Source organism: Bos mutus, chromosome X, assembly GCF_027580195.1.
Source record: "Bos mutus isolate GX-2022 chromosome X, NWIPB_WYAK_1.1, whole genome shotgun sequence".
Taxonomy (NCBI): domain Eukaryota; kingdom Metazoa; phylum Chordata; class Mammalia; order Artiodactyla; family Bovidae; genus Bos; species Bos mutus.
The window spans coordinates 66,697,064-66,711,365 of NC_091646.1; the positions used below are offsets into that span (position 1 = coordinate 66,697,064).

At 40.0% G+C, this 14,302-nt stretch overlaps 1 protein-coding gene across 3 annotated transcripts in view; it reads left to right on the forward strand.

The window, feature by feature from the left end:
- The window catches only part of ZDHHC15 (zinc finger DHHC-type palmitoyltransferase 15), a 102,032-nt gene that overhangs the window by 14,744 nt on the left and 72,986 nt on the right, over positions 1–14,302 (forward strand). For 2 of the 3 annotated variants that reach the window (XM_070365945.1, XM_070365947.1), the window contains exon 2: positions 7,966–7,992. In XM_070365945.1, the coding sequence (XP_070222046.1) occupies positions 7,966–7,992 (27 nt within the window). Of the gene's footprint in view, positions 1–7,965; positions 7,993–10,514; positions 10,605–14,302 lie in introns of those variants that run through there. The other variant, XM_070365946.1, reaches the window with a different exon arrangement.

Genomic DNA, 14,302 nt, shown 5'->3' on the forward strand with positions numbered 1-14,302 from the left:
TGGTTCAGGTTTGGAAGGTTATAGTTTTCTAAGAAATTGTCCATTTATTCCAGGTTGTCCATTTTCAGATCAGATCAGATCTGATCAGTCGCTTAGTCGTGTCCGACTCTTTGCAACCCCATGAATCGCAGCACACCAGGCCTCCCTGTCCATCACCAACTCCCGGAGTTCACCGAGACTCACGTCCATCAAGTCAGTGATGCCATCCAGCCATCTCATCCTCTGTCGTCCCCTTCTCCTGCTGCCCCCAGGCCCTCCCAGCATCAGAGTCTTTTCCAACAAGTCAACTCTTCGCATGAGGTGGCCAAAGTACTGGAGTTTCAGCTTTAGCATCATTCCTTCCCAAGAAATCCCAGGGCTGATCTCCTTCAGAATGGACTGGTTGGATCTCCTTGCAGTCCAAGGGACTCTCAAGAGTCTTCTCCAACACCACAGTTCAAAAGCATCAATTCTTTGGCGCTCAGCCTTCTTCACAGTCCAACTCTCACATCCATACATGACCACTGGAAAAACCATAGCCTTGACTAGACGAACCTTTGTTGGCAAAGTAATGTCTCTGCTTTTGAATATGCTATCTAGGTTGGTCATAACTTTCCTTCCAAGGAGTAAGTGGCTTTTAATTTCATGGCTGCAGTCACCATCTGCAGTGATTTTGGAACCCAGAAAAATAAAGTCTGACACTGTTTCCCCATCTATTTCCCATGAAATGGTGGGACCGGATGCCATGATCTTCATTTTCTGAATGTTGAGCTTCAAGCCAACTTTTTCACTCTCCACTTTCACTTTCATCAAGAGGCTTTTGAGTTCCTTTTCACTTTCTGCCATAAGGGTGGTGTCATCTGCATATCTGAGGTTACTGATATTTCTCCTGGCAATCTTGATTCCAGTTTGTGTTTCTTCCAGTCCAGTGTTTCTCATGATGTACTCTGCATATAAGTTAAATAAACAGGGTGACAATATACAGCCTTGACGAACTCCTTTTCCTATTTGGAACCAGTCTGTTGTTCCATGTCCAGTTCTAACTGTTGCTTCCTGACCTGCATACAAATTTCTCAAGAGGCAGGTCAGGTGGTCTGGTATTCCCATCTCTTTCAGAATTTTCCACAGTTTCTTGTGATCCACACAGTCAAAGGCTTTGGCATAGTCAATAAAGCAGAAATGTTTTTCTGGAACTCTCTTGCTTTTTCCATGATCCAGCGGATGTTGGCAGTTTGATCTCTGGTTCCTCTGCCTTTTCTAAAACCAGCTTGAACATCAGGAAGTTCATGGTTCACATATTGCTGAAGCCTGGCTTGGAGAATTTTGAGCATTACTTTACTAGCGTGTGAGATGAGTGCAGTTGTACGGTAGTTTGAGCATTCTTTGGCATTGCCTTTCTTTGGGATTGGAATGAAAACTGACCTTTTCCAGTCCTGTGGCCACTGCTGAGTTTTCCAAATTTGCTGGCATATTGAGTGCAGCACCTTCACAGCATCATCTTTCAGGATTTGCAATAGCTCAACTGGAATTCCATCATTTTATTTACTTATAATTGTTCATAGTGGTGTCTTATAATCCTTTGTGTATCTGTGTTGTCCATTGTAACTTCTCCTTTGGCATTTCTAATTTTATTGGTTTAAGTCTTCTCCCTTTTTTTCTTGATGAGTCTTAGCTAATGGTTTGTCAGTTTTGTTTTAGTTTTATTAATCTTTGCTATTATCTCCTTTGATTCTTTTTCATTTATTTTTTTCTAAGATTTTTATAATCTCTTTTCACTTACTAACTTTGGGATGATTTTTTTTTTTTGTAGTTGCTTTAGGTGTAAAGTTAGGTTGTTTTTTTTTTTTTTTTTTTTTTGATGCCTCTCTTGTTTCTCGAGGTAGGCTTGCATTGCTATAAGCTTCCAACTTAGCATTGATTTACTACATTCCATTGGTCTTGAGTTGTCATTTGTTTCTAGGGATATTTTCTTCAGTGATCTGTTGGTTATTCAGAAGCTTGTTGTTTAGCCTCCATGTGTTTGTGTTTCTGTAGTCATTTTCTCAGTAGTTCATATCTAATCTTACAGTGCTGTGGTCAGAGAAGATACTTGAAGTAATTTCAATTTTTAAAAATTTAGAGGAAGTTTTGTGGTCGGGACTCAGCAGCGTAGCAGGTACTGCTTGCGGGAGCTGAGTGTAAATTATTTAAAAAAAATAAATAAAATAAAAAATAAAAATAAAAATTTAAAGTTTGGTTTTTGGCCCAAGATATAATCTATCCTGGAGAATATTCCATATGCACTGTTTTCAGATGAAATACCATGTAGGTATCAATTAGGTCCAACTGGTCCAATGTATCATTTAAAGCCTGTGTTTCCTTATTAATTTTTTGTCTGAATGATCTGTCCATTGGTGTGAGTGAGGTATTAAAGTCCTGCAATATTACTGTGTTACTGTCAGCATCCCCTTTAATAGTTATTAGTATTTGCCTTATGTATTGAGGTGCTCCTATTTTGGGTTTTTAATTCGGTCTCTCAGTTGTGTCCAACTCTTTGTGACACCATGGACTACAGCAAATTTGCCATGAAGTGATAGGACTGGATGCCATGATCTTAGTTGTCTGAATGTTGAGTTTTAAGCCAGCTTTTTTACTCTCCTCTTTCATCTTCATCAAGAGGCTCTTTAGTTCCTCTTCACTTTCTGCCATAAGGGTAGTGTCATTTGCATATCTGAGGTTATTGATATTTCTCCTGGCAATCTTGATTCCAGCTTATGCCTCATCCAGCCTGGCATTTCACATGATGTACCCTGCATATAAGTTAAATAAGCAGGGTGACAATATACAGCCTTGACGTACTCCTTTCCCAATTTGGAGCCAGTCTGTTGTTCCATGTCCAGTTCTGAATGTTGCTTCTTGACCTGCATACAGGTTTCACAGGAGGCAATACAAATATTTATAGTTGTTATATCTTCTTGAGCTGATCCCTTGATCATTATGCAGTGTCCTTCTTTGTGTCTTACAAATATCTTTTTTTAAAAGTCTATTTAATCTAAGATAAGTATTGCTACTCCCGCTTTATTTTGATTTCTACTTGTAGCAGTTCCTTTTTCCAGGCTCTCATTTTCAGTCTGCATTTATTCCTAGGTCTGAGGTGGGTTTCTTGGAGACAGTATGTATAGGGGAGGGGTCTTCTTTTTGTATGCATTCATTCAATCTGTATCTTTTGGTTGGAGAATTTATCCCATTTACGTTTAAGGTAAATTTTGGTATATATGATCCTGTTACCATTTACTTTACTGTTTTGGGTTTGTTTTTGTAGGCCTTTCCTTTTTGTGTTTCCTGTCTATAGAAGTTCCTTCAGTATTTGTTGAGGAGCTCAATTTGTTGTGGTGCTGAATTCAGTTCACTTTTGCTTGTCTGTAAAACTTTTGATTTCATCTTCAAATCTGAATGAGATCCCTGCTGGATAGAGTAATCTTGGTTGTAGCTTTTTCCCTTTCATTACTTTAAGTATATCCTACCATTCCCTTCTGGAGAAGGCAATGGCAACCCACTCCAGTACTCTTGGCTGAAAATCCCATGGACAGAGGAGCCTGGTAGGCTGCAGTCCATGGGGTCGCGAAGAGTCGGACACAACTGAGTGACTTCACTTTCACTCTTGACTTTCATGCATTGGAGAAGGAAATGGAAACCCACTCCAGTGTTCTTGCCTGGAGAATCCCAGGGATGGCGGAGCCTGGCGGGCTGCCATCTGTGGGGTCGCACAGAGTCGGACATGACTGAAGCGACTTAGTAGTAGTAGTAATAGTAGTAGTAGTACCATTCCCTTCTGGCCTATAGGGTTTCTGTTGAAAGATTTGCTATTTGCCTTCTAGGTATCTCCCTGTATGTTATTTGTTGCTTTTCCCTTTCTGCTTTTAATATTTGTTCTTTCTGTTTGATTTTTGTTGGTTTGATTAATATCTGTTGTGTTTCTCTGTGTGTTTATCCTTTTTGGGAGGCTCTGGGCTTCCTGGACTTGGGTGGCTATTTCTTTTCCTATTTTAGGGAAATTTTCAACTATAATCTCCTCAAATATTTTCTCATGGACTTTATTTTGTCTTCTTCTAGGAACCCTATGATTTGAATGTTATATTTAATGTTGTCCCATAGGTCTCTGAGACTGTCCTCATTACTTTTTATTCTTTTTTCATCATTCAAATTTTCATATTCATGTTCTGTTTCAGTCATTTCAGTCATTCTCTCTTACAGCTTACTTATCCGTTTTTCTGCCTCAGTTACTCTACTGTTGGTTCCTTCTAGTGCACTTTTAATCTTAGTTATTGCACTGTTCATTGTTGATTGTATGTTCTTTAATTCTTCAGTGTCTTTGATGAACATTTCTTACGTCTTCTCGATCTGTGCCTATAGTCTATTTATCCATACCTCCATGTTGTTTTCAAGATTTTGAATCATCTTTATTATCATTACTCTGAATTCTTTTTCAGGTAGATTGCCTATTTCATCTTCATTTGTTCCATCTTATAAGTTTTTACCATGTTCTTTCTGCTGGATATTTCTCTGTCTTTTCCTTTTTTATAAATTTACTGGGTTTGGAGTCTCCTTTCTTCAAGCTGGAAGGTTGTAGTTCCTCTTAATTGTGGATTCTGCCTCCCCTGGATGGGGATGGACCAGTGCCTTGTGACAGTTTCCTGGTTGGGGGGATTTGTGCCTGTGTTCTGCTGGATGGAGCCAGACCTTGTCTCTCTGAAGGGCAGTGCCAGGTCCAGTAGTGAGATTTGGGGTGCCTATGTGTTTCGTGATGGACAGGGAGGCCTGGCGTGCTGCAGTCCCTGGGGTTGCAAAGAGTCGGACACAACTGAGCAACTGAACTAAACTGATGTGTTTGGTATGGCTTTGGTCAGACTATCTACTAATGTGCAGGTTGTGCACCTATGTAGCTGAAGGACTGGAATGTGGCATTTGGCACTGGATCTTGCTGGCTTTTTGGTGGGGCTTGCCCTTAGTGTTGAGATGGAGGCCTTTGAGAGGGCTCTCACCTATTAATCTTCCATGGAGTTAGTAGTTTCTGGTGGTCCACAGTTTTGAAGTTGAGTCTCCCACCTCTGGGATTCGGGCCTGAACCTTGACTGTAGCATCAATATTTCACAGGCCACACAGCACAGAAGACAAAAAATCCCTAGAATAATGGTGAAATAACTCTCAAAAGCCGAGATTCACACAGTTATATAGAGAAGGAAAGAAAGATAAAGGAGAAAGAAAAGTTAAAAAGAAGAGTCAAAAAAGAGAACAATCAAGCCAATAATCAAACCCCAAATGAAAATAGATATTAAAAATTATTAACAGACTTTCAAAGATACAAAATCAAAAACAAAAGATAAAAAAACTAAAAATCAAAAGCATGGGAAAAATTAGACTCAAAAATACAATATCAAAAAGAAATATCTAAAACAAAAGTTGAAAATTTGGAATTTGTTTTAAAAATAAGATATTTTAATAAAAATAAAAAGTAGGTAATAAGAAATAAAAATTAAAGGAGTAATAAAGAACCACATTAGGACAGTATGAGAGAAGAAAAAAAGAAAAAGGGGAAAAGAGGAGGGGAAATATATAGAGAGTGGTAGTCATGGCAAATAAAATGGGGGAGAGTGGAAACAATGAAAGGTTTTATTTTGTTGGCTCCAAAATCACTGCAGGTGATTATTGCAGCCATGAAATTAAAAGACTCTTGCTCCTTGGAAGAAAAGCTATACAAACCTACACAGCATATTTAAAAAAGAAAGACATCACTTTGCCAACAAAGTTGCATCTAGTCAAAGCTATGGTTTTTCCAGTAGTTACATACAGATGTGAGAGTTGGACCATAAAGAAGGCTGAGTGCCAAAGAATTGTGGTGCTGGAGTATACTCTTGAGAATCCCTTGGACTATAAGATCAAACCATTCAATGCTAAAGGAAATCAGCCCTGAATACCCATTGGAAGGACTGATGCTGAAGCTGAAGCTCCAATACTTTGGCCACCTGATATGAGGAACCTTTTCAGCGGCAAAGACCCTGATGCTGGAAAAGATTGAAGGCAAAAGGAGAAGAGAGCAGCAGAGGATGAGATGATTAGATAGCATCAGTGACTCAATGGACATGAATTTGATCAAACTCCAGGAGACGATGAAGGACTGGGGAACCTGGTGTGCTGCAGTCCATGGGGTTGTGGAGAATCAGACACGACTTAGCGACAGAATGACAACAAAAGTGAGAAGAATGTCCAAGTAGTTTCTCCATTTTCCGGCTCCAGGTGATTTGCCTACTCAGAGAGTTCTCCAGTATATCAAGAAAGTATCTCTCTGGACATGTTGTGGGCAGTGCAGGGTCTGCTCATACTCAGGTCTTATCTTGCTCCCATTTGTACTTACTCTCAAAGCAGACAATTGACCCTAAATTCCAGTCTCAGGCTAAATGCTGGAATTTAAACTGCTGCAGCTGTCACTTCTGAAATGCTTTTGGCTTCTTTCCTTTGCTCATGCAGCCCCTGGTGTTCTGCTTTGGTTTTGGTCCCACCTTTGTTTTTAAGTCTCTCTCCCATGTTTGTTCACTGCCCAGGTGTGAGGGTGTGAAAGTAGCCCCTTATTCGAGGTCACTTGCTCAGTTGTGCTGAGGAGAGGGGTGTGTGGGGAGTGCTCATTGTGGCTGGGCAATGTGGAGGGTTGAAATAGTCTGAGGTGGGCTATGCTTTTCCCCAGGGGAGTTAGTCCAGGTTTGTGGAACACTTGGCAGAGCTGAGTCGCTCAGGCTTCCAAGAAGACATGGGTGGCAACCTGCAGCTGCTCATTGCTTGGCAGTAGTTGTGATCTCTGGGACTGAGATTATAGTGGTCCCTTGCCTTCCACCACTGGCACCATGCCTGCCTCTCTGCCTCTGGGGCCACAGACCACAGCTGGATCACACCTCTTCAGAATTCGCTTGGATGGGGTCCCTTGTTCTGTGAGCGTGTGGAATCAGAGGGCGGTGTTAGAGTCTACCTGTGGGAATGATCCTTTTTTCCTCTGGCAGACCCAAAGTTTTTCTGGTCTACCTCTACTGTGTTGCCTCAGCCCTCTCAGAGTATCTTCATGGCAGTCAGCTCTGGCCCTCTCTCTGAGGCCTCATCCCCAAAGCCTAGGCCTCTGCACCTAGCCCTGATTCACGGCAAGTGGACACAACTGTGTGAGCCACTTCTCAGTTGGGAAGTGCTGTTGGGCTTAATCTCTGTGGTGAATTTTCTCTGTTTTTGCCTCAGAGCACCTGTCTTCCTGTGATGCACTCTCCTCTGAGTTCTGAAGCTTCCCCTTGACCCCACATGTGAGGCGATTTCTTAGTGTGTGGAAACCTCCCCTCCTTTAGAACTCCCCCGGGGTGCAGGTCCCTGTCCCAAAATCCTCTGTCTCCCTTTTAGTCTCTATCTTTTGCCCTACCTCACTGCAGTGAGATTTGTTTGCCTTTCTGGATGTCTGGGATCCTCTGCCAGCATTCAGAAGGTGTTCTATGGGATTTGTTCTACATGCAAGTGATTTTTTTATATATTTGTTGGAGAGGGGTTCTCCCTGTCCTATTCCTCCACCATCTTGAAGGTCCCCTCTGTGACTGACTTTTTGCGACCCCATGGACTCTAGCCCACCATGCTCCTCTGTCCATGGGATTTTCCAGGCAAGCATACTGGAGTGGATTGCCATTTCCTTCTCCAGGGGATCTTCCTGACCCAAGGATTGAACCCGTGTCTCCTGCATTGGCAGGCAGATTCTTTACCACTGAGTCACCAGGGAAGCCCATAGAAATTCTCACTCAAGGTTTAAGATGAAGGAAGATAGCAAAGGATAGAATTTAATCACCCTTGCCTTCCTTTATGTTAGCAGGCTGATGGTTTCCTAATGTATCATTGACTAAATTACTAAAATTGATGCTATGGAAAAACAGATAAGAAAAATAATGTTTCTAAATATCACTAATCTTGATCTTCTCTCTCTTTTCACAGTGACTGTTTTGAGCCCAGCAGAAAAAGGTAAGTGGGTATTATAAGTTGTTTTTGTCAGGACTATATCCCTCTTTCTGTCTAAAAGTGAATTACATTAAGCCTATAAATTGAGCAACTTTCCCAGGAATACACTGAAGTTAGTGGAAAGTTTAAGATGATGTCTTTTAGGAAGATTGCCCAGAGATAAAGCAGAACATATTTTCAGTAGCTCCTCTGGAAAAAATATATGGAGTTTGTTTAAATAAGGTTTTTTTTTTTTTTTAAAGGTAATAGTATACTATAAAAATAAAAGTTTATAAAGGACTAAATTTTTTAATTTAAAAATAATAATAATAAAAATATGTCTAGGTATTTCTCTGGAGCTTTTGTGGGCAGTGTTGATGGGGTCAGTTCACTGTCAGATAGTCCTTTGTTCCAGCTTATACTTGCTCTCGAAGTCTACAGTTGCCCCTCAAATGCAGTCTCAGCTTAACTGCAGAGTTTTAATCTGTTGCAACTGTCACTTCTGGGGGAGTTCCCCCTTCTTTCCTTTGCTTCATTTGGTCTCCTCTGTTTGCAAGTCTCTTCAGTGTCTAATTTCCACCCTGACATGAGGAGGCAAAAGTGGCCACTTATTCGAGCTCACTTGCTCAGCTGTGCTTTGGAGAGGGAAAGACACTGAAAAAAAAAAAAAAAAATACTGCTGGCATGTGTGGGGAGTGCTCACAGTGGATAGATCACACTGGGTTGCCACAGCCCAAGGTGGCATGTACTTCCCAGGTCCAAGCTTCTCAGGCTCTCAGGTGTGCCATGAGGACACAGTCCCAGATGAGCCATGCGTCTTGTGCACTTCCCAGATCCAAGCCTCTCAGGCTCCAGGTGCACCACAAGGGCACAGTCTCAGGTATGCCGTGTGTCTTGTGCACCTCCCAAGTCTAAGCTGCTCAGGCTCTCAGTTGCGCTGCGAACACACGGTCCCAGGTGGGCCATTCATCTCATCAGGGGAGCTGGTCCCAAGATCTAACACTCCTAGCCAATATAAACCATCCAGGATTCCAGGAAGATGTGATTAGTGACTGGCAGCCAGCTCACAGCTTGGCAGGAGATGCAGTCTCTGGGGCCCAGATTGCAGTGGCCCATTGCCTTCTACCTCTCTGCCTTCAAGGAGAGAGGGCATAAATGGCAGCCAACTTGCTCACTAGAGTGTGATCCTTTGCTCTGTGAGCATGCCAGGGGTCACAGTGCTGTGTTAGAGCCTTCCCATGGGAAAGGTCCTTTTTTTTTTTTTTTTTTTTGTTTCTCTGACGTTCCCATGGTTTAGGTTGCTATGTCACATTAGTCTCCTCAGAGTGTCCTCAGGGCATTCACCCCAGTCTTTACCCTAAGGACTGACAATCTAGCTCATGCCTCTGCACCAGCCCCCACTGGCTTTGGCCAAAGGCAAGCATGTGAGCCACTTCTTGGCTAATAATTGCTGTTCATTGTGAAATCTGTGGTGATTTTCAGTTATGCTGCCCTCTGAGATTCCAAAGCTCCCCACTGACCCCACCTCTGAGAGGGTTTTCTATTGTGTGGAAACTTCTCCTCCTTCATGACTCCCTCCCCAGGATGGGTCTCCATCCCTAAATCTTTTGTCTCTCTTTTCATCTTTATCTTTTTTCCTACCTCATTTTGAAGAGATTGTCTTTCTGGGGTATCTGGGTTCAGAAGTTGTTTTGTGGAAGTTGCTCCATAGGCAGATGATCTTTTGATGTATTGGTGGGGGAGAGAGTGTTCTCCCCATCCTATTCCTCCACCATCTTGGGACTACCCGCGAATAGTTCTTAAGGTCAGAGATTTTCTATATACATATATGAAATATTTATAAATAAATGTCATTTCCACAATAGCCTTTCAAGAGAAGTGGGTGGGGGCTTAGTTGATGCTCCACCATAATAGTAATAATGACAGTAATATTGTTATTATAACTGGAAACTACAATTTATTGTGCAGGATACCTTGCTAAGTATTGTATGTGTGTATAGTCTTTCAATATTTACATCAACACAATGATATAGACATTCTTATGACATTTTATTGAGAAGAAAACTGAAGTTTAGAGAAGTTAAGTAACTTATCCCAGGTCATCTAGCTAGTAAGTGGTAAGATTCAAACCCAGAACTGCCTGACATTAAAGTCCATGCTATTAAGCAAATCTATACCTGTTCTTTTACTTCTCAATCTACAACTTTCTGATTTGCTTAGTTGACCTCCTTACTCAGAAACTTGATGCTCAAATGCTCATTTTTCTAGTGTCCAAAGTAGTATACTTTCATTTTTTGTATGTTATCAATGAACTCAGCTACACCCGTGTAGTCATTTGTAAGCCCAACTCAGTTCAAAACCTTTCTGGTATCATCAATCCAGTCGCCAGAATTTGAATTCTTTAGGAAACTGTTACCACAATTTATGATTGTTAATGTCCCTCTTACTCTAGAATTTTGTAATTCTCAAGCACTTCTCCACTGGTAGCTCTTATATTCATCAATACACCAAAGAATAAGATTAGATTTTGCTTCTTTATTCTGCAGTGGGGCATAATGGGACAAAGCACAGGATTTAGAGACAGAGGATCTGGGTTGAAGTTCCAGTTCTGTCATTTACTAGCTCTATGACTTTTGGTAAGTAACTCAACTTCTCTGACCGCAATTTCTTTAAAATAAGTCTAGTTTAATAACATCTTACAGATTTATTATTTTAAGCTAGCAAGAGCAAAAGTATACGGACATAAAATATGCAGTATTAAACTGCTTTGTAAATGTGAAGTATTAACAATTTGAGTTCTAACATTTTTTATATGTCAGGATTCTGAAGACAGTAGAACCCATAAACTAAAATTAGATTCAATTGTAACCAGAAGTTTGAAAATTAGACTTGAAGATAACTTTCTGAACATTAGGGCAGTTTAATAGGAGATGCCATAAAACGTATTCAGAAAGTATTAAACACCAAACTATCTGGCATGAATCAGTGAGCCTTCCCTAGAAGCAGACCAATAGATCTAATAACTATCTGAGATTATTTCTAACCCTGTAACTCTGTGACTTGTTTAGTGCAAAGAAATGGAAACAATAGAGTGGGAAAGACTAGAGATCTCACTGAGAAAATTAGAGATACCAAGGGAAAATTTCATGGAAAGATGGGCACAATAAAGGACAGATATGGTATGGACCTAACAGAAGCAGAAGATTTATTTATTTTTTTTAGGTTTTTGAATGTTGAGTTGTTTTTTTTTTTTTTTTAACTTTACAATATTGTATTAGTTTTGCCAGATATCAAAATGAATCCACCACAGGTATACCTGTGTTCCCCATCCTGAGCCCTCCTCCCTCCTCCCTCCCCATACCCTCCCTCTGGGTCGTCCCAGTGCACCAGCCCCAAGCATCCAGCATCATGCATCAAACCTGGACTGGCGACTCGTTTCATACATGATATTATACATGTTTCAATGCCATTCTCCCAAATCTCCCCACCCTCTCCCTCTCCCACAGAGTCCAAAAGACTGATCTATACATCAGTGTCTCTTTTGCTGTCTCGTACACAGGGTTATTGTTACCATCTTTCTAAATTCCATATATATGCGTTAGTATACTATATTGGTGTTTTTCTTTCTGGCTTACTTCACTCTGTATAATAGGTTCCAGTTTCATCCATCTCATTAGAACTGATTCAAATGTATTCTTTTTAATGGCTGAGTAATACTCCATTGTGTATATGTACAACAGCTTTCTTATCCATTCATCTGCTGATGGGCATCTAGGTTGCTTCCATGTCCTGGCTATTATAAACAGTGCTGCGATGAACATTGGGGTACACGTGTCTCTTTCCCTTCTGGTTTCCTCAGTGTGTATGCCCAGCAGTGGGATTGCTGGATCATAAGGCAGTTCTATTTCCAGTTTTTTTAAGGAATCTCCCACACTGTTATCCATAGTGGCTGTACTAGTTTGCATTCCCACCAACAGTGTAAGAGGGTTCCCTTTTCTCCACACCCTCTCCAGCATTTATTGCTTGTAGACTTTTGGATTGCAGCCATTCTGACTGGCGTGAAATGGTACCTCATAGTGGTTTTGATTTGCATTTCTCTGATAATGAGTGATGTTGAGCATCTTTTCATGTGTTTGTTAGCCATCTGTATGTCTTCTTTGGAGAAATGTCTATTTAGTTCTTTGGCCCATTTTTTGATTGGGTCATTTATTTTTCTGGAGTTGAGCTGTAGGAGTTGCTTGTATATTTTTGAGATTAGTTGTTTGTCAGTTGCTTCATTTGCTATTATTTTCTCCCATTCTGAAGGCTGCCTTTTCACCTTGCTAATAGTTTCCTTTGATGTGCAGAAGCTTTTAAGTTTAATTAGGTCCCATTTGTTTATTTTTGCTTTTATTTCCAATATTCTGGGAGGTGGGTCATAGAGGATCCTGCTGTGATGTATGTCGGAGAGTGTTTTGCCTATGTTCTCCTCTAGGAGTTTTATAGTTTCTGGTCTTATGTTTAGATCTTTAATCCATTTTGAGTTTATTTTTGTGTATGGTGTTAGAAAGTGTTCTTTGAAAGGATAAATACAATTGACAAACCATTAGCCAGACTCATCAAGAAACAAAGGGAGAAAAATCAAATCAATAAAATTAGAAATGAAAATGGAGAGATCACAACAGACAACACAGAAATACAAAGGATCATAAGAGACTACTATCAACAATTATATGCCAATAAAATGGACAATGTGGAAGAAATGGACAAATTCTTAGAAAAGTAAAACTTTCCAAAACTGGACCAGGAAGAAATAGAAAATCTGAACAGACCCATCACAAGCACGGAAATTGAAACTGTAATAAAAAATCTTCCAGAAAACAAAAGCCCAGGTCCAGACGGCTTCACAGCTGAATTCTACCAAAAATTTAGAGAAGAGCTGACACCTATCCTGCTCAAACTCTTCCAGAAAATTGCAGAGGAAGGTAAACTTCAAACTCATTCTATGAGGCCACCATCACCCTAATACCAAAACCTGACAAAGATCCCACAAAAAGAAAACTACAGGCCAATATCACTGATGAACATAGATGCAAAAATCCTTAACAAAATTCTAGCAATCAGAATCCAACAACACATTAAAAAGATCATACACCATGACCAAGTGGGCTTTATCCCAGGGATGCAAGGAGTCTTCAATATCCATAAATCAATCAATGTTATACACCACATTAACAAATTGAAAAATAAAAACCATATGATTATCTCAATAGATGCAGAGAAAGCCTTTGACAAAATTCAACATCCATTTATGATAAGAACTCTCCAGAAAGCAGGAATAGAAGGAACATACCTCAACATAATAAAAGCTATATATGACAAACCCACAGCAAACATTATCCTCAATGGTGAAAAATTGAAAGCATTTCCTCTAAAGTCAGGAACAAGACAAGGGTGCCCACTTTCACCATTACTATTCAACATAGTTTTGGAAGTTTTGGCCACAACAATCAGAGAAGAAAAAGAAATAAAAGGAATCCAAATTGGAAAAGAAGAAGTAAAACTCTCGCTATTTGCAGATGACATGATCCTCTACATAGAAAATCCTAAAGACTCCACCAGAAAATTACTAGAACTAATCAATGATTATAGTAAAGTTGCAGGATATAAAATCAACACAGAGAAATCCCTTGCATTCCTATACACTAATAATGAGAAAACAGAAAGAGAAATTAAGGAAACAATTCCATTCACCATTGCAACGGAAAGAATAAAATACTTAGGAATATGTCTACCTAAAGAAACTAAAGACCTATATATAGAAAACTATAAAACACTGGTGAAAGAAATCAAAGAGGACACTAATAGATGGAGAAATATACCATGTTCATGGATTGGAAGAATCAATATAGTGAAAATGAGTATACTACCCAAAGCAATTTATAGATTCAATGCAATCCCTATCAAGCTACCAACAGTATTCTTCACAGAGCTAGAACAAACAATTTCACAATTTGTATGGAAATACAAAAAACCTCGAATAGCCAAAGCTATCTTGAGAAAGAAGAATGGAACTGGAGGAATCAACCTACCTGACTTCAGGCTCTATTACAAAGCCACAGTTATCAAGACAGTATGGTACTGGCACAAAGACAGAAATATTGATCAATGGAACAAAATAGAAAGCCCAGAGATAAATCCACACACATATGGACACCTTATCTTTGACAAAGGAGGCAAGAATATACAATGGATTAAAGACAATCTCTTCAACAAGTGGTGCTGGGAAAACTGGTCAACCACTTGTAAAAGAATGAAACTAGAACACTTTCTAACACCATACAGAAGCAGAAGA